The sequence below is a fragment of the Eptatretus burgeri genome, chromosome 13, assembly GCF_056783735.1.
Source record: "Eptatretus burgeri isolate ZD-2024b chromosome 13, Ebu_testis_v1, whole genome shotgun sequence".
In the NCBI taxonomy this organism is placed as follows: Eukaryota; Metazoa; Chordata; class Myxini; order Myxiniformes; family Myxinidae; genus Eptatretus; species Eptatretus burgeri.
The window spans coordinates 29271732-29292760 of record NC_140973.1 but is presented as its reverse complement, the minus strand read 5'-3'; the positions used below and the strand labels follow the sequence as shown (position 1 = coordinate 29292760).

General features: G+C 42.6%; 1 protein-coding gene and 1 non-coding gene across 4 annotated transcripts in view; one reads left to right on the top strand and one right to left on the bottom strand.

The window, feature by feature from the left end:
• LOC147014147 (atrial natriuretic peptide-converting enzyme-like) overlaps positions 1-21029 on the top strand; it is a 131635-nt gene that overhangs the window by 92923 nt on the left and 17683 nt on the right. For all 3 annotated transcript variants that reach the window (XM_085851848.1, XM_085851849.1, XM_085851850.1), the window contains 6 exons: positions 2488-2598; positions 7898-8027; positions 12651-12773; positions 18716-18765; positions 18896-19079; positions 19205-19512. In XM_085851848.1, the coding sequence (XP_085707974.1) occupies positions 2488-2598; positions 7898-8027; positions 12651-12773; positions 18716-18765; positions 18896-19079; positions 19205-19512 (906 nt within the window). The remainder of the gene's footprint in view (positions 1-2487; positions 2599-7897; positions 8028-12650; positions 12774-18715; positions 18766-18895; positions 19080-19204; positions 19513-21029) is intronic.
• Positions 2286-2380, bottom strand: LOC147014148 (U6 spliceosomal RNA). Its single transcript, XR_015050948.1, has one exon. It is a non-coding gene; the product is annotated as a U6 spliceosomal RNA (small nuclear RNA).

The window sequence follows — 21029 nt, the reverse complement described above, 5'->3', positions numbered from 1 at the left end:
TTAAAAGTAAAAGGGAAAGTTGCAAACTATAACTCTGTGAGCACTGTTGATGTCAAATTGAATGAATAGGATATCAGGTTCACTTGAGTGACCTAGCAGTATTGGCGGCGGAGGTTTTGCACTCTACCGAGTGCTCCCCCTCGAGTTTGCAGTCTGTAAAAGACACAGAACTGCCCACTGAAACCAAGCAGTGTGATTGCTGCTGCACTGTTACCTACTGAATTAGTCAGCCAACTGTTTTCTATCCAGCAACGCCATTCCATCCGTTTGGATGGGAATCGTTCCACGGACGCATTTCTGGCTCACCAGGTTTTATGAGGGTGGATACTCTTCAATCATTGGGCTGGCACGCTGACGTTGTCGCTTTAAATGCCAAATATTACTGTCGTGAAGAAAATTCTGCAGCTTGAAACAGACACAATTTTGCAGCATCGTTTATATAGAATTGTAATCAACCATAAGGTAGAAAATACAGATTTCATTAATTTCATTTTCTTTTCTTTTGGAATTCATTACTGAAAAAAAATAATGTTTCACTGCAAAACGAAAGACAACCGTATTGCATCCACCAGGTTAATTTGCTATGAATCGACGAACGCAAAAACTGTGTCGGAGTCGCTAACAGGAATAATTGAGTGGAGCTCATCGACATTCCAGATTGAGGCACGTAAGTGCAGACCCAATCTGGCAGTCTCATGGGTTAATAAGCCTATTTTCAAGCACTATGGCTTCTGTTCCCAATGGCTAAACAAGCTTTCATCAAGCAGGGGATTTTGTTGACAGAGAAATTGGGGAAAAGGAAAGAAAGCACAGCAGCTCAGTGGCAATCATAATTAAATTAATGAATTATATACAACACACCCTGAAGCCACGACGGCCTCAGCAATTACTCTATCTCTTTCATTCGGGGAAGCGTAAGACTCAAGAGGGGAATGACGGGACAAAGAAACCTGTCCTGCGTGGCTCTGCTCATGCACACATTGTGGATCCATTGTCTATGTGCTCTCTCCTCGACCCAGTCAGTTGTTGGGAACCTGGACGGCTGCACAGCAGTTCAGTGTGGCGTTGGCCTTGCTGCACCTCAGGTATATCCCTCCGAGAACTCTTGCGATAGCCAGTAGCAGCAGCACAAACCCACCAGCATGAACGGAGTTTCTGCTGAGCCTCTTCCACTGTCATTTTGACCACCACATTTTGTGTGTGAGGTGCACTTTTAAAGTCACCTTCGCTATTTCATCCATCCACCATACCTGATTTCTGCCCCAAATTGATGATGCACCCTTTCCTGATGTCCTTCCACACAACACTTCTGCAATTCCCCAAAAACGCATCATGGTACTTCTTCCACTACTCCTCCAAGCCTTCAGCTTATTCACTAAGTTCCTTACCTGGTCCTCATCCTCTCATTGTACTCCATGAGGACATTGGCCCTGCACTTTCGCCACTTAATCATTTTCCGACCGCTGCTCTTAGCTTCACTCCTTTTCTTCATGCATATATCAAACACCACCGGCTTGTACTGGGGGGGGGGGGAGGGTGACATGCTCTCCGACCACTGCCTTAATTACAATCCTTGACCCTCCACAACTGTCGCTTTCTCACTACCAACAAATCTAGTTCTGTTCTCTGCCGTCCACTCCTGTCAGTAATTTTGTTCTGCTTCTCAGCTATGGCCATCCCATTCCTTGCCACCAGCTCCACCAGCTATCGATCCTCTCCTTCTATTCCTTGTTCCCCAACCAAATTTACCACCACATTCTTCTTCACCCAGTTCCGCTACTCCCATGGCACATGCATGTTGAAGTCCCCTGCAATGCACATCATCACCTCTAGCTCAACCATTTCCATCATCCTCTCCAGAGCACCCCTGAACTCTTGCTTCTCCACCTCAGTCCTTCCAATTTGTGGTCCATGTATCGATATAACACACACCATTTGCCTCTGTATCACCAACCATGCTATAACTATCTGTTCCTCCCTCTCATCTCTCCACCCTGACCACCTGCTTGCTGCTCATTCCTGATACTATTATTCCCATGCCATTACTCCTTCAATCCCTTCCCACGTGCAACATCTTGTACCCTCCTCCCAACCTCCTCGCCCCGTCTCCTTTCCATTTGGTCTCCCTCACACATAACACTCAATTCCTCCTTCCCTGCATCATCTCCACCACCTTGACTCCTCTCTGCCTCATTGATCCCACATTCAAACTACCTAGTCGGACTTCGCTTCTGAACCACTGCCCGCTTGGCAGAGTTGGTGTCATCTTGATTCATTTGGGATGTTCAAATATGGAACGCTTCACGAATTTGCATGTCATCCTTGCAATTTGCTCTCTGTATCATTCCAATTTTTGCATATGTACTGCCGAAACGAATACAAATTGCAACATAAATGTTTAATATTAAAAAAAAATTATTAATCACTCTGATAAAAGTTGAGTTCATAGCAAGATAACCGATCATTGTTACCGCTTGTTGTGTACAGTGGGCTGTAGAGAAAATGAAGTGATGTGCCAGTGGGGCGGCTGCATCGCCCAAAGGGTCTGGTGTGATGGACAGCCAGATTGCCCTGATGCATCTGATGAGTGGGATTGTGGTAAGGTTATTTCAAAAATGCATTCACCCTACATTTCATAATTTTTCTTGCATGCAATTTACAAGAAAATAGAAAGGGAAAATGTAATTCCAGCCATCTCACCCAACCATATTATCAACTCAACTTGATGCAAATTAATGTCTACCCAAACATAGAACCTTAGAAACGGAAAATTACACAATTACAATCCACAACATTCCAAAAAAAAAAAAAATTACATTCAAAATTACAAAATTATGAGCCTCAATTATGTATACAAATAGTCCTGACAGCATGAAGTACTGTTTTTGTGGATGACAAGATTGAGGTTGTAGGTTTCGTGGTGGGAGGGTTAAGCAGCATTGCCGAGAGAGCACAGAAAGGGGAAAAAAATGAAACGGAGAAGAGAGAGGGTATGGAAGGGATGGGGGCAAGCACAGCAGCTTCACATGCACACTCACAGTCACACATCCTGAGAATGTTCCTTCTGAGATGAGAAGGAGGCAGTGGCCTGATGGAACTCAACCAAGTGCACAGAATGGCAACTGTCTGATTGGCTGAATACATGAAAAGTTCAACAGACGAGAGAATCAAATTTATGTGCAAACATGAAGAAAGCAAGCCAGATCCCTAACCCACCTCGCAAAAAAAATTCCAAAGACAGGTGGAAATGGAATATGTTATGCATGAAACTGAAACAGCAACGAATACAGCCCTGAAGACTGCAAAAAAGTCAAAATAAAAATATAAAGCGAAATAGTAACAGATATGCACCGCCAACTGGGAGAACGACAAAAGAGCAGGGAGATATTAAAAAAAAAGAGTTGGACAGATTAGGTGTAGACAAAGGAGGCTCATTGGAATGGCTAAGAAGAGGTCAGTTCGACTGGGATGGAGAATGAATTATTTTGAAATTCCCAAGACCAAGGACACTACATGAATGGCTTAAAAAAATATCAGGACTGAGTCAATCGGTCAAGTGTAGATTTTGCAAGGTAGAAACAGAAAGCTTGAACCACCTCCTATTGGGATGGAAAAAACTCATGTCAGAACAGGTTTACACACAAAGGCACAGCAGGGTTTGGAGAGTAATCCACTGGCACATCTGCAAAAATTTAAATATCTCAGTCCCAGAAAACTAATGGAAACATGAACTAAAATAGATAATTGAGAACAAGGAAGTAATGCTGACATACAACCTGATGATCCAATCAAGTGTGAACATGGAAAACAAAGCATTGTGACCGGATATTGTACTTAGTTATATAAAAGAAAAAAATGGTATTGCTAAGTGAGGTATGGATTCCCAGCAATTTTGGCCTGAACTGCAGAAATCAAGAAAATGATCAAATACCAAGACCTAAAAAATGAAGTGAAAAGATCCTGGAATCTGAAGAGCCAAAATTCTTCCAGTGATTATTGCAGCAATGGGAATAATGAGGAAGAACCTGACAGATCTCAAAGGGGAACCCAAACGCTCAGCCCACCTCAATGCTAATCTATCCCTTGATACCTCCAAAATAGTTTGATGTGTTTTTCCAATTTGCGATTTATAAAGTAGGTAATTTTGCGATTAAAAGTCGAAATCTTCACATTTAGCCGTGACGTCACACCTCGGAGTCGACCGTCGTATTCGTACTGTATACGGGTTAGGTGGCGGTACTGTATACTGCCAAGCAATGACAGTTCATTGCTTGGCACTCCTGATTATTGAATCACAGAACCTGGAAAAGCCAATCAAATAATTGGAACTACAATACAGCACATACTTAATATGGTATAGTCAATTAGACCTCTGAGGTCGTGTCGAGGCTCAATTCACGACAACACAAATACGCTGTTATGCCATTTGTCATCTGTTGGGCACCTGGTCTGGGGTGGTGTGATAATGATGTATTCACACTTAACAGAAATGTAAGCAATGCCTAAGTTACGCAACCATTTAAGGCCTGGTGTTGGCTTAATGGTTAAAGTGGGGAACCTTAAGATCCTTGGGTCTTGAGTTAAAGCCCCTGTTGGGCCATTGAATTAACACTGGGTAGAGTTGACTCAGTCTTTCATCCTTCTGAGGTCAGTGAAATATGTACCAGTGTACTGGTAACAGGTGCATTACATCAGCAGCACAGCTGTGCCCCCAGCCAATGATGTTACTCACAGCCTTGTGCTGCATACATAGGAGGAGGGAGCAACAGTTTGATGTCTGAACTGGTTCATTGTTTTTGGCAAATTGTCAGCAATAATTTCGATCAAATTATGTTGCGACAGTGTAGCAGGAAGGAAAGTGTATTGGAGAAGATTTTCGGTTAGGATTACGTTCCTTATATGCTCAAAAGTGTGGAAAAGTATCGTGAGTCTTGGAGCAAGAATCTGTACTGTGGGTAAAAATCAACCCAAAATTGTCTAACAGAGGAGGTGGTGGCTCAAGTTGGTTTCAGGCAGAGTAAACTAAAGTTTTGCTGAAAAACAAATTAAAATGCCAGCTATCTGCAGTTTGAAAATCTTTTCCTCTGTTTTTTATTTATTTATTTACAGGAACAAGGCTCATGGAAGAAAAGAGTAGATCCAACAGTGGGGAAAAAACGTCAAGGGAATGAATGAACAAGGAAAGATAAAAGGTAGGAGAGGATGAGACACTGAAACTAGCAAGTAAGATGATTGGCTGAGGAAAGGTACAAGGCAGTAAAATGATCATGGGACAGAGTTGAGGATATCAAGAGATGGTTGTGTACTGCCTGCTTAAAACCCTGGAGGGAAGAGTGAGACAGAACAGCCTCTGGAAAGTGGTTCCATAGACAGGAGAAGCGAGGAATAAAAGAGTTGAGGTGTGCAATCAGCCTGAAATTTTGAAGTTTAACCAGGAGGGGGTTACTGGAAGAATGTGTGCATCATGCAGTTGTCTGGGAGGGTCAGAGGACTGAGAGGGCAATATTGGAGAAGAGGTGGTGAAAAACAGAGAGCACCATCTTGTGTGCGATGTGAAAGCAACAGACTTTGCACTTTGCGGCCTCATTATGGGAGATTCCAATAGTTTTGAGAGCTTTAGATTCTACAGAATCTAGGAGAGAGGTGTGATATTGGGGCATGAGCCCATAGGGGAGAGCAGTACTCCAATGAGCTGCGGACAAAGGTCTTTCACTACACTGTGAGTAGGTCTAATTTTCGAGGGAAAGACTTGGAACGATGAAGGATGCCCAGTCTGCGACTGACTTTGGAGGAATGCTTTGTGATATGATCAGCCCAAGAAAGGTCATGGCTGAAGGTGAGGCCGAGAAGGACAGTTTAATTAATCAATTAATTGATTTTTTTTACCAGGATTGGGTGCATGAGATATAAACTTGCAAACATAATTTACAAAATAGCCTCTCAGGAGAGCTTTGTGAAAGTATTATTTTAATCATTAACACTCTGGAGTCCATTTGCAGTTCATGCACCCTCTGGCTGACTTGACAGGAAGTGATGCTTGTAGTGATTAGTTGATCCATAACTCTGCTTATCATCCCAGGATATGCCTGGTGTTGGCTTAATGGTTAAGGCAGTGGGCTTGGGATCCTAGGGTCCTGAGTTCAAATCCCGCTCAGCTGTTGAATTAACACCAGGTGGGGTTGACTCTGCCTGTCATCCTTCCGAGGTCGGCAAAATGAGTGCCAGCATGCTGGTATACTGTGTCGGAGTGGCGACCCGTCCAGGATTGTTCCCAATAGCCAAGGAGACTGCTTCGGCGGCACCAACGCTCTGCACAGAGTATGGTCCTAATGGATGGATGGATCCCAGGATTGTATTTGTTTCTTAGGTTGGTTAACATAAGTAATGTTGAATCCAGCTATTTACTGTATAATAAATATAATAAGCTTATTTAAGGCCCAGTCACACCTTGACGTTTTAGCCAGCTTATGCCGATTTTTGGAAAATTTGTCTAAAACGCTGGTACACGTCGAATACGTTATGGGTAAGTTTTGATAACATTGAGAGCACGCTGAAAAACACTGCCATACGCCGTTGTACGCTGGCTTTAAACGTTGTACTTTTCGGTTGTCCTCAAATTTTCCATGCTTGAAATTTTAAGACTTATGCTAGCGTATGACTCACACGTTCCGCATAACGCTGGCCATAAGTTGTAGGCACGTCACGCGATCATTGACACACGTCGACACACGTTACTTGTGAGTTACTCATAAGTCGAAACACGTCGAGGTAATGTTTAGTGGACCCGAAACTTATTTCTAACCTATGAGTAATGTGTTGTACTCACGTTATGTGATCGGTGACACACATTGACACACGTTACTTGTAAGGTGCTCATAAGTCGAAACACATCAATGTAATGGTTAGCGTCAGTGTTCCAGACTCCCTGTTTTTTGTTTTTTTAGTTTTTTTTTTCTTCCTTCCTTCGGTCTGATGGTGATTTTGACACTTCGATTTATAGTGCGGTTATAATATAATATAATTAATAGGCTGCCGCTCAACGATTTAAATCATAACCGTACTGTACACTGAACACCGCCACACCGAAGAAAAAAAAACCAGGAGTCTGGAACACTGACGCTAACCATTACCTTGACGTGTTTCGACTTATGAGCACCTTACAAGTAACGTGTGTCGATGTGTGTCAACAATCGCATATCGTGCGTACAACTTATTCCCATCGCATGTGGAGCGTGTGTCACATGGCAAGTACGTCGTAAAATTTTCAACATGTTTAAAATTACAAGACGTACTCCACTTACTACGACGTATGATAGCGTACTTTAGCGTTCTATTCACGCATACCAAACTTACCCATACCGTATTCGATGTGCGCCAGCGTTTTACACGCATTTTTCAGAGATCGGCATAAGCTGGCAAGATCGCCAAGGTGTGACTGCGATGTTGACACTTCCATTTCTGCGGCGGTTATGATTTGAATCGTTGTGCGGCAGCCTTTTCATAACCTACGCCACGTCATCGTCGGCGATACGTGCAGCGCGCTATGCATAAGTTAGACTATCGTTGGGCATCGGTTGTGTAGGCCGACAACAGGTTCAGCATTCGTTGGTATAAGTTATCTATAACACAACGAAACGTTCTGTGTCCGTTACTAATATGTTGTGCATAAGACCAAGTCGTTATGAATACGTCCGAATCTTTAAAAAAAAACATCAAAAGTTCAACGTAAGCCAGCGTTTTACATACATTTTAATACGTTGCCATTGCTGGCTAAAACGTCAAGGTGTGACTGGGCCTTTAATTCATGCAATTTGGATCATGAGTGTTTCTATTTCATGAATCCAAAAATTCTGAATCAGATAAGTTCATCAGCTATGTTGCCTTTTCTTCCTTTTAGTTTCCATTGATGCTCCAAGTGGTCATGAGGGCCTCCTACTTGTGTGGCATGGTGGTCATCGCCATACAGTGTGTGCTGAAGGATGGAACACTCACCTCAGTACTAGCACCTGCAACCAAATGGGCTACTGGTAAGTAATAAATAAATGAGTCATAAATAAATAAAAACCTACAGGGAAAGAAAATATCCAATGCACATGATAATAATTTCTAATCTCATTATAACCCACCTTGTTATTTCAATTAATACATTAATGCAGGTTTTAAAAACTTATAAATAGCATCAAAGGCTGTTGATTTGAAATGGACAAATGGTCCCCATTTGGCCATCTCCAAATTATTTATCTTTTTGTGTACATGTTCTCTAAGGGTTGACAATGTAGTTCAGAGTTAGCAGACAACACCTTTGATTTGTCTAATCTGGGGTTGATTCCTTTACTCTGTACAAACTGTCAGAGTGAGTTGCAGGCAGAAGTTGCATGATTGAGTATGATGTCCTTCAGAGAGACCTGGGCTTACTGTTTACGAAGTATTTGCTGGTGGCCTTTTTGACCTTTTTGAAGTCCATTAAATATTGATGGATTACCTTAAACTTTTCCAGTCACTGGGGATGGACACTTTTGCTGGTTTTTCCCATCCCTTGGGTTGGGTACTCTTCCGAGTTGTTAGTGTATATTTGTTGGTTTCTTTTTAAGTATTTATTGTGTCTGTTTTACAATTTTTGGGACTGTATTTGTTGCTGCTTCATTTTCCTGTGCGGTATCTTCTATTCGCACCTGTTCTTGGAAATTCCTTGCAAGGTGAGTTAGGGATACTTTTTCAGGTTTGTTGTGTTCATGTTTGTTCACAAATTGAATCCGATAGTCTGTTGAGCATTTCACATACTCAGTTAGTCCAACACGAGTCACTCTGTGCACCTGATTGAGTTCCATAAGGCTGCTCACTCCCTCCCTCTCGTCTCGGCAGGTACATTCTCGGGATGCACTGGTTTTTGTAGAACATTTTGTGGATGGTAAGGAGTTTTCTTGTTTTAATGTCTAACTTATTGATTTCTGATTGGGGCCAGATTATTATTCCACAGATTTATTGGAACACTGACCGGTACTGTGAGTTAGTTTATGCCTTTGATTTTGTTTCTTGGGGAGAGGTACTTTTTCAGGATCAGCTTCGTTCTCCATAGGTATTCTTTGGCGATTGTTTTGCACATTTGTTTGTGATATATTTGGTGGCCCTCTTCTACTCCGAGGTATTTGTATGATGCTTCATCTATCTATAATTCCAGCAATCTGTGTGTGTGTGTGTGTCTGTGTGTGCGACCGCCGTTTCTCGACGACCACCGGTCCAATCTGATTGAAACTTGCCAGAAATATTGCTAGGGACCCGCGGATGTGCCTTTTTAAGGTTTGATATTAATCCGACAAACGGTTCCCAAGTTACGGCCATTTATCTGCCAACGAATGACAAGACACGGTGCTATGATGTCACGAATGACGTCACAATTAATGTTTATTTATTTATTTGCACGATTGACGTCACAATTCTTCTTCTTCTTCTTCTTCGTTTGGTATGATGTCACAATCGACGCTGGGGACCCACGGATGTGCCTTTTCAAGGTTTGATATTAATCGAACAAGCGGTTCCCAAGTTACGGCCATTTATCTGTCAACCAATGACAAGACACGGTGCTATGAGATCACGCATGACGTCACAATTAATGTTAATTTTTTTAATTTAAATTTTTTTGCACGATTGACGTCACAATTCTTCTTCTTCTTCATTTGGTATGACGTCACAATCGACGCTGGGGACCTGAGTATGTGCCTTTTCAAGGTTTGATATTGTTCTTCATCCGTTTCAGCTGTTTCCCAAGTGTTTCCCAAGGTTTGAAAGCTGTTTTTTCCCAAGGTTTGAATTAATTGTTCAACTTATTAATTAATCCCAAGGGAAAGAGCTGTTTCCCAAGGGTTTGAAAGCTGGTTTTTCCCAAGGTTTGAATTAATTGTTGTGCTTGGTAGACATTTGTGAATACATTTACAGAGAGGAGGGGGGAGAGAGGAGGGGGGAGAGGAGGGGGAGAGAGGAGGGGGAGAGAGGGGAGAGAGGAGGGGGAGAGAGAGGGGCGAGAGAGGGGGAGAGAGGGGAAAGAGAGGAGGCGAGAGAGGGGGGTGAGAGAGGGGGCGAGAGAGGGGGTGAGAGAGAGGGGGTGTCACAATTCAAGAGAGGGGGAGAGAGGAGGGGCGAGAGAGGGGGACGGGAGAGGGGGGAGAGAGGAGGAGCGAGACTTGGGGGAGAGAGGGGCCGAGAGGGGGGCAAGAGGGGGCAAGAGAGGGGGCGAGAGAGGAGGTGAGAGAGGGGGAGCGAGAGAGAGGGGGCGTCACAATTCTTCTTCTTCTTCTTCGTTTGATATGATGTCACAATTGACGCTGGGGACCTGAGTATGTTTCTCAGGTGTTTCCCAAGTTATGGCCATTTATGATACGGTTGGTCCGATCTAATTGAAACAATTCCCCATTCCAGTCGTCGTTTATGAGAGCAAAGGAACGAAGCTGCACATACTGGCACGCACCTACGGGCACGCACATACGGGCCCGTACTAGTTCTTTTAACTGATGTATTGTTGTTTCAAGGTCAATTTTTATGTTGTCTGTTTTTCTTGGTTTACCTTGTACAAATATGCACTTGGTGCACTTATCTAGTTAAAATTCCATTTGAATGTCCTCAGAGAACTGTTTTACTCGTTTTAGTTGTTCTGTCAATTTTTCATTATTCAGTTCGAAAAGCTTTAATCATCCATGCATAGTAGGTGTGTCACCTTTCTTGTTTCTTTGGACGTTCTACAGCTTGTTAGGGTGTATCCGTGTCCTTGTTTGTTCATGTGGTTACTCAGTGGGTCCAGAGCTAGACAAAATAAGAAAGGCGTGGGGGGGGGAGGGAGGGGGAGACTGCCTCCCTGGAAGATCCCACACCATATCTTCACATCTGGTATTTTGATATTTCCTTCTGAGTGCTGTAATATTAATGTGATATTCCTCCATTGCTTTCTCAATCAGTTTGATTAATTATTAACCTCCGCCATCGAAGATGGACGGAGGTGACTGTTTTCACCCGTCTGTTTGTTTGTTTGTTTGTGAACAGTATTACGGAAAAACTCCTGGACGGATTTCGACGAAACTTGGTGGGGGGATTAGGTATGGTCCAAGGATCATGCCATTAGATTTTGGACGAGGTCCAAAGTCCAATATGGCCGCTATGGCGGCCATTTTGAAAAAATATTTAAATTTTTGTTTTTGCATTTCCACATGTTTTAAGTGATTTCCAACCAAAAAAAAAACATTTGTTAGAGAAAAAAACAACAAAATTTTTCAACTTTTTTTTCAAAAAATTTCAATTTTATTTGAAAAATATTTGAATTTTTTTTTTTTGCATTTCTACATGTTTTAAGTGATTTCCAACCTCCCCAAAAAAAATTTGTTAGAGAGAAAAAAAATTAGAAATTTTGCAACTTTTTTTTCAAAAAAATTTCGATTTTATTTTTTGGGCATTTCTACATGCGCGTCGATCTAGTTTGGTTTATTCAATCGTGGCTCAGTAGAGTCTGATCCGTTTTGACCTACAATGAATAGGATATCAGGTTCACTTAAGTGACCCAGCAGTATTGACGGCGGAGGTTTTGCACTCTACCGAGTGCTCCCCCTCTAGTTTGATTTCGTATATTTGCACGCATTTTATCATCCATGAATGTGGGACACTATCAAAAGCTTTCTTATAGTTTATGCAGGTTGTAGCCAATTTGGTTCTTCGCATTTTGCAAGTTTCAAGTATGACCTTATTCATTAGTAAGTGGACAAGTGTGTGTGTGTGTGTGTGTGTGTGTGTGTGTGTGTGTGTGTGTGTGTGTGTGTGTGTGTGTGTGTGTGTGTGTGTGTCAGTGTGTCTCCTCCATAACTCCAAAAACATGAAACCAAGTGGCCTCAAACTTTTCATGCATACTAAGGAACTTCCAAGGTGAAAATGAAAATTTTTCATAAATGAAAATTGGGTGTTTGGGTTCATTTAAACACCCCTTTTGAAGATAATTGATGGCATTATTTAATTATCCTTTTTCAAGGTTTCATCCTTGGTCAACCCTCTGTCAGCTTGCTGGGGGCCTTAATTCGCCATTTTGTTCAGTCTATTCAAACATGCCTTGATTTGGAAATGCAATCTACTCTCACGGACTAATTAAAGTGTACAATCAAAATATTATGTCTGATTTGAGAATCAGATATCATGGACGAAATAAGTTTGGAAATCTGGAATAAAATCTGAAAAGTTCAACAAATTATCAATTTTTTTTATAACTAAGTGTATTTATTTAAGCAAAGCATTTAGCTCAATTTTTAGCTCACCTGGAACACAGTTTGATGCCTCACCAAACGTTGTGACACACTGTGGGAGGGATGGTTCAAGACAGTTCCAGGTTACAAAGTTTTAAATTTGATGAGTTCTGCTCATTAACTTAACAACTTTGTAATCTGTCAACTCCATGGTCTACCTGCAGTGATTGTTTTTCTTGACAACGACCTACAGCCATTTATTAGTATAGATTTGCAAGACCCTTTGACTAATAACTCACTCTTTCTAAATGTAATCCTTGTATTTAATGTAGCATTGTAATTCCAACATGATATTTTTTCTGCCAAAGCAAATTATTTTATCTGCAAAATATAGTTCATTGTTTTTTTTACCATTTTTGTTCTCTATTTTTCCTGAAGGGGAATGGATGAGTGGCACGCAGTCCCGAGTGACTGGAAACAAACTTTAATGTTGCCAATGCATGCACTTGCCAGCAAGGAACAAGGGACAAGAAGGATAGTACAGAGTTCACTATCACTGGGGTGAGTTGTAAGATTTATCCAATATTTGTTCTGCAACAAAACAATCCACTCAGGGAAGGGAATGGAAAGCTGATGAAGAACATGAAGTATATATATATATATATGTATGTATGTATATATGTATATATGTATGTATGTATATATATATATATATATATATATATATATATATATATATATATATATATATATATATATATATATATATGTATATATTGTTGTGGTTGAGGAAATTCGCAAACCACCATTCAGGTCCTGTAGGTGAGATATCTCTGTAAGTACATGTGTAGTTAGCCCCAAACCCGTTGTTTAGAGGGAATAAATGTGATTCATTCGGGCTGCGACCCTTTAAGATAGCCGTTTTTCTGTTCTATCTTTATTTGAACCAACCACGTCTCAACCTCCATCACACAACAACCACCAACCGCAACGCCGCTTCACAACAACAACGCCAACAGCCACGACCTTTACCTTCACAACTCGCTCTCGCAAACATCGCATCACCACCATTCCAAGCGTCGCCATGGCCATAAACCACCACAATAAACCCTCCACCACCCTCACCTCTTCTCCTTCTGCGGCCATTCCCGCACCACTTGTGAACGCCGAGTGTCAGGCTGTCCTGGCCTAGTGCGGGACGCGCGCTGAGCCGCGGGTGCAAAAAGCGGCCTTTCCGAGGAAAAGTCGGATCAGGAATGATACACGCCCACTTCTGTTCCGTCCTATCAGCGAGCGCGGGGCGATTTGGCCCTGCCTCCAGGCGCGTCAGAGTAGAATCGATGTATGCAAATTCGAGGATCAGGGGAGGTTCACGCCCACTTTTCCTCCGTCCAATGGGCGAGCGTGGCTCCGCCCCCGAGCTCATCCTGATCCAGAAATTTGCATATGGGTTCTCCTGCCGTACTATAAAGCGCCGTCTGTAAAGTAAAACTGTGTAAGTGTTGCCGTGTGCTCGCGTAGTCGGTAGTAGATCTGCATTGTGTTTCTTTTGCAATTGCTTTTGGTGCATAATTGTTGTAATTGCATACGTGTGCTTTCCGTGTGCCGTGGAATAAATGTGCCTCATGTTGAACTGTTTTTCCCGTTTCGCTTCATCTTTTCTTTAATTGAATCTCCATCTTACTTCACGTAAAGGGTTGGTAGTGGGCTAAATACGCCCGATAATTAATCGGAACCGTCGAGGTCGACGATATAACACCGCTCGGTTATCCCGATAGTACGGAACGGGTCGCTTCAGTGGCCCGTGTCCGGAGTCGACCTGCGGCGAGGTGCGATCGCCCGGTCTACCCTACGTGTGGGTACTTAGGTAGGTCGAATTTGGCGAACAACCCTATCCCATGCGGGGGGCCGATTGGCACGATCGTGGTGAGGCCGAAAGGCCCACCCGTGACTAGTTCCCGGCGTTAGTCCGAGAGGGTCACGACGGAATTGTCCGTCCGGTGGGCGACGTGCCGCGATTCGAGTTACGTGTCCGCCCGCACGACGGCGGGCGCGAATTCGCAACAATATATATATATATATATATATATATATATATATATATATATATATATATATATATATATATATATATATATATATATATCCTTGCGTAGATCAGCTCACTATGCTCGCCTCTCCACACATCGTTGTGGAGATTTTTAGGCATAGTCACAATAATCGGCATACAGTCACGGCTCACGGACTGCCTCACGGCTTCACGGACTGACTGATGGATGGCTTCACGGATGGACCGCGCTTTTCATTTTTATACATATAGATATTACCACCCGACTATATATACATATATATATATATATATATATATATATATGTATATATATATATATATATATATATATATATATATATATATATATATATATATATATATATATATATACATATGAATAGCATGGTCCATCCATGAAGCCGTCCATCCATCAGTCAGTCCGTGAAGCCATGTGACTATGTGCATATTAATCACATCCTGTTTGAACGTTGGTTGTTGTAGACTGCATGTTAATAGATGTTGTGCATCTATTAATTACATACCCTTGGAATGTTCCTTTCATAGTGAAGCCGTGCGACAATATGTCTATTGATTACGTGCTGTTTGAACGTTGGTTGCACCCTGACTTCAGACACGTACGTCTATTAATTACGTACTGTTGTAATGTACCTTTCGACGCTTTAGACTGCTGAGACCCCTTCGACCATTGAAAACCCTTTACGACCCCCATGACCCTGAAGACCATAAAAACACAAAAGACCCCGAAGACCCAGATGACCCATAAGTCTCCGAGGACCCAAAAAACACAAAGGCCCCAAAGATCCCAAAGACTCTGAAGTCCCAAAATATCCAGATGACCCAAAACATCCAGAGGATCCCAAAGAACCCAAAGACCCTAAAAACCAAAAAGACTGAGGAACAAAAATACCCCCTAAACCTGAAGACCATTTTTTTTTTTGTATGCATTGTCGAGGCTCGTGTGAGAGCTAACACGCAACGCACAGCAAGGGGGGCATGAGACAAGAGGGGCGGGAGTGGGAAGGACCAAACAGTGGGGAACAGAGACATTAGGAGATCTGTGGAAGGGAGAGGGATGGGGCGGGGAACATGGGGAATACAAGATAGATATTACAGGGACTTTCAGGAAGGAAAGCAGGGAATTTGAAGGAGGTGGGTTTGGGTGGATTATTGGGGGTAGAAAAGATCGAGGATTCGGATGGGGGATTATAAGAGGTGGTGGTGAACAGCTGTTTTGAAGACCTGAAGGGAAGAATGGGATTGAATAGAGTGAGGGAGTTTATTCCAAAGGTGGGTAAAAAGACGAATGAAAGAGTGAAGATGAGCAGTGATTCGTGATTTTGGTAGTTTTACCAGAAGGGGGTTGTTGGCGGACCTTGAGCGCCCTACGGAAATGTGGTGGGGACAAATCGCAGAGAGAGCGAGCAGGGGGGGGGGGGCGGCGAGGCTGGACAGGAGACGGTAGAAGACAGAAAGACCACCGACCAGCCTGCGGTGAGAGAGTGAGAGGCCCAAAGAGTCAGCCTCATTGCGGGAGATGCCAATGATCCGAAATACCTTGGTTTCCACAGCGTGAAACCGGGAAAGGTGGGAGGCAGGAGCACCAGCCCAGAGGGGAGAGCAGTACTCCATCAGGCTGTGTAATTTGACGCTTTAAACCCTTCACACAGATTATACAGCTTACTTAGACCCTTGACCAGTGAGACCACTTGGACCTTTTAAGATTACAAATAAATATAATATCACCAATATTTCAAATAAATTTGTGCAAAAGAAATGTTTGCATTATGACTGGTGTAAATCATGACAACAGAGCAAATCTGTGATGTCAATCTCTGCAACAACGTGTGGAGAGGCGAGCATCGCGATCCATTCCACTCGAGTACATATATATATATATATATATATATATATATATATATATATATATATATATATATATATATATATATATATATATATATATATATATGTCTCCATGTCTCCATGTCTCCATGTCTCCATCCATCCATCCATCCATCCATTGAGACCATACTCTGTGCAGAGCATTGGTGCTGATGAAGCAGCTATTGGGCACAATCCTGGATGGGTCGCCACTCCGATACAGGATACCAGCAAGCTGGTACTCATTTTGCCGACCTCAGAAGGATGACAGGCAGAGTAAACCCCACCTGGTATTAATTCAACAGCCAGGCAGGATTTGGACTCAGGATATATGTATATATTTTTCAAGAAGAAGAAGGTGCTTCCAACCAAGCAAAAAGAGAAGAGAAAAAATATGCCTAGATTTAAAGCTTCAAAGGACCATTTAACCATATTCCTTGGTGGCTATGCAGCTGGGATCTTCATACTTAAGCTCTTCTTTGTTTATCATTCTGAGAACCCTATGGCTTTCAAGGGCATATCCAAGGCTTCACTGTCTGTTATTCAGAATTCTCATCCCAAGGCTTGGGTGACTTTGGCCATTTTTGAAGATTGGTTTTGGCACCATTTTGTGCCAGAGGTTAAATTATTACATGACTAGAATAATCTATCCTTCAAGATATTGCCAGTCCTGGATAATGCTACTGGATACCCAGCTTTTCTGGATGATTTTCATCCAGACATCAAGGTTCTATATCTCCCCCCCCCACCCCCAAACTCTACTTTACTGCAACCGATGGATCAGGGTGGAATTGCTTCACTCAAGGCCTACTACCTCCATGGGACCTTTTCCCAGGCAATAAAGGCTACATAAGGAGAAGATGCTTGAATCCTTAAGGAGTTTTGTAAAGGTTACAACATCTGCAATGTAGTGAGAAATATTAGGGAGTCATGGAATGAGGTTAAACAGACCAACATGAATGGTGTGTGGAGGAAGATTTGCCTTGAACTTGTGAATCATTTTCAGGGGTTTGAAGAGACTGTGGATCAGGTGACCAAAAATCTGGTTCAAATAGGCAAACAACTTGAGCTGAAATAGTGGTTAATGACGTGAACCAGTTGCTGACCTCTCATTCAGAAGAGCTCTCCAATGAAGACCTCATGCAATTGGAGGAACAAAAGGTTGCAGATGAAGCTGTTGCAGAGCAGGTGGCTAACACCCAAAAAAGATTCATGATAAAGCAAACGGTTGAGGCGTTCATGATGATTGAAGGGTGCCCTGGCTATTTTTGAGGAACAAGACCCAAATTGTTGTAGATTTGCCTCGGTCTCTTTCACTGTCAACAATGGCCTAAGCTGTTACAAACAGATTTATGAGGGCAAGAAAGCTTCTGTCCAACTTTCACTCATCAGTTTTATCAGGAAGGTTAAAGCTGAGCCAGCATCATGCATCAAACTATTTAGGCCCTGAATATGCACAAAACTCTCTTCCAAAATCCTCAGAAAGGTCGCCTTCACCATCCACATCTTCCTCCAATAGATAAATCATCCAAGATAAGCAAGGCAGCATCAGGATTCACTGCATGTAAAATTTAAAGTAAAACTATTTCTTTTTCATTGCATGTTACTGTATTTTATTTTACAGTTTGTTTTATTAATTCATTAATTCTATTAATTACAATTTGAAGTGATTGAAGGGGTATTATTTACGATAATTTATTGCAAAAAGGTCTTTCTGTCTTCTACCGTCTCCTCTCTGGCCTCACGCCCCCCCCCTTTTCTCTGTCTGAGATACGTCCCCCCCCATATTTCCGCAGGGTGCTCAAGGACTGCCAAAAACCCCCTTCTGGTAAAACTACCAAAATCAAGAATCACTGCTCACCTTCATTCTTTCATTCCTCTTTTTTTCCTGCCTTTGGAACAAACTCCCTTCTCTTCAATCTCTTCAATCCCCCTTTTCCCTCCAGGTCTTCAAAACAGCTGTTCACCACCATCTTTCATCTTCCCCTGCCCAAAACCACAATCTTTTCTACCCCCGCTAATCCACCCCAAACCCACCTCCTTCGAATTCCCTGCTTTGCTTCCTGAAAGTCCCTGTAGTGTCCATCTCGTTTACCCTGTGTACCCCACCCCATCCCTCTCCCTTCTACAGATCTCCTCATGTCTCTGTACCCCACTGTTTTTTCCTTCATTCTCCCACCCCTCTTGTCTTCTGCTCCCCTTGTTGTATGTTCTATGTATTAGCTCTCATACGAGCCTCGACAGTGTGTACAAAAAAAAGTGCAATATTTCAGCTTAATTATGTGTTAAGTAGGATTTCTTGGCTTGGTCGTAGAATCGAATCACCATTTATAACACAGAGTCTCGGAGAAATTGAGTTACGACTTAACAACAATTGTTCGGAATGCAAGCCGTTCGTAAGTCGAGGACTCCCTGATATATGGTATGTGATTCAAACATAGTTTTTTGGTTCACAGTACTGCACTGTGCATGGCCCAATGTGAGGATCTCCTCTGTTCATCACCACCTTCTAGCTTCGCACTGCTCATCTCATTTGCTTCCATTGCAGTATCACATGCGGCAGTAAAGATCTGGTCTCACTGACATGCTTTCCAAAAGGTAAATGAAATGAACTTTCTTTGTACATGGCAGAATTGTGAGATGTCATCCATAAAACACTTGGGGTCATAATCCAAAAAGCACATGCTGTCTCCCATCTAACTTTCATTCTTGCTCTTGGGCTGTGCAGATTGTGGGATTCGTCCACCAGCTACCTTACGTCGTCATCGTAAGCGCATTGTTGGTGGTCGAGCAAGTAGTCTTGGAGCCTGGCCCTGGCAATGCTCACTGCAGAGGCCAAATGGCCTTCATGTGTGTGGTTGTGTTCTTATTGCCTCAAAATGGGCTCTCACAGGTGCACATTGTGTGAGCCGGTATGCATTGTTTATTCAAATGCACATAAAATTTAAAAAAACACTTATTGTTCCTTACCCACAACGCCTCACTTTCCCTGTATCTTACATCTGCTTTGTCTGACTGATATAAATCATTTTTTCAGGTACCAAGCTGGGGACTCTTTTTGGTGGGTGGTGTTGGGGGATGGAACACTCACACAACACACTTCGAGTCGTGTCGAAAGGCCTGTGCAAGCAGTGTATCCACATGAGCATTTTCGGCCTGCCTCACTTGACTATGATATAGCTCTGCTTCACCTTGCCTCAACTGTGGTCAAAGCAGAAGTCCCTTTGATGAAAAGCAAGGACCATCCTCTTGTTGGTCAAGCCTGCCTTCCTCGGCAGAATGTCTGGCCTGGTCCACTGGATTCTAAGTGTTATATCACTGGATGGGGCATTACTGATGCTAAAGGTATGCTTTTTCAAAGAAACTCATTTAATCCACAAGCGATGTCTCATTGAATCCCAAACAAATATAATCTTCAATGTCACAATGAACATTATTTTTTGCTCTCTTCTCTCTTCTTTGGATGACATTAAGATAATGCCAGCTTTTAAAACAAGAGGCTGTAATAGGTGTGTGTGTGTGTGTGTGTGTGTTGGTTGTTATATCCATACGCAGGACTCAGAAGGTGCAGCAGAACCCTCCCAGGTCTCAAAGTATCCATCTTCATGTGTGTGTGTGTGTGTGTGTGTGTGTGTGTGTGTGTGTGTGTGTGTGTGTGTGTGTGTGTATACAGTGTTCAGAAAGTATTCACACCTCTCGACTTTTGTCAAATTTAAAATGGATTAAACAAAAAGAAATTTGTCATCGAGCTACACAAAATATCCCAAAATGACAAAGTGAAAACATGTTTTCAGAAATTTTTACAAATTAATTTAAAATGAAAGGCTGAAAAGTCTTGCGTCAATAAGTATTCAACCCCTGAGTCAATACTTTGTAGAAGCGTCTTTGGCAGTGATTACAGCTTCGAGTCTTCTTGGGTTTGTCTGTATCTGCTTTTCACATCTGGATTTGGGTATTTTCTCCCATTCTTCCTTGCAGATTTGGTCAAGCTCTCTCAAGTTGGATGGGGAGCGTCGGTGAACAGCAATCTTCAAGTCTTTCCACAGATTCTCAATGGGATTCAAGTCTGGGCTTTGGCTGAGCCACTCAAGGACTTTCATGTTCTTGTTCTGAAACCATTCCAGTGTTGCTTTGGCTGTATGATTGGGGTCATTGTCCTGTTGGAACGTAAATCTTCACCACAGTCGAAGGTCTCTTGCACTCTGAAGCAAGTTCTCCTCAAGGATTTGCCTGTATTTGCTTCATTCATTGTTCCCTCTATCCTCAAAAGTCTCCCAGTCGCTGTTGTTGAAAACATCCCTATAACATAATGCTGCCACCACCATGCTCATGCTGGGGATGGTGTTAGATGGGTGATGAGCTATGCTCGGTTTTCACCAGATGTTGCACTTTGCATTCAAGTCAGAGTTCAATTTTTGTCTCATCAGACCACAGAATCTTTTGCCTCGTGCTCTCAGAGTATTTCATTCACCTTTTTCCAAACTCCAGGTGTGCTGTCATGTGCTTTTTATCAGGGGTGGCTTCTGTTTTGCCACTCTCCCATAAAGTAGCCTAGATTTGTGAAGTGCTGCAGAGACTGCTGTCCTTCTGGCAGTTTCTCCCATCTCAACCAAGGAACTCTGTAGGTCTGTCAGAGTGGTCATTGAGTTCTTGGTCACCTCTCTGACCAAGGTTCTTCTTGCCCGGTTGCTCAGTTTGGTCAGATGGCGAGCTCGATGAAGAGTCTGGGTCGTTCCATGTTCATTCCATTTCCTAACAATGGAGCTCACTGAGCTTTTGAGAACTTTCTACACTCTAGAAATTGTTTTTATACCCTTCCCCAGATCTATGCCTCCTCACACAGTTCTACGGACAGTTCCTTG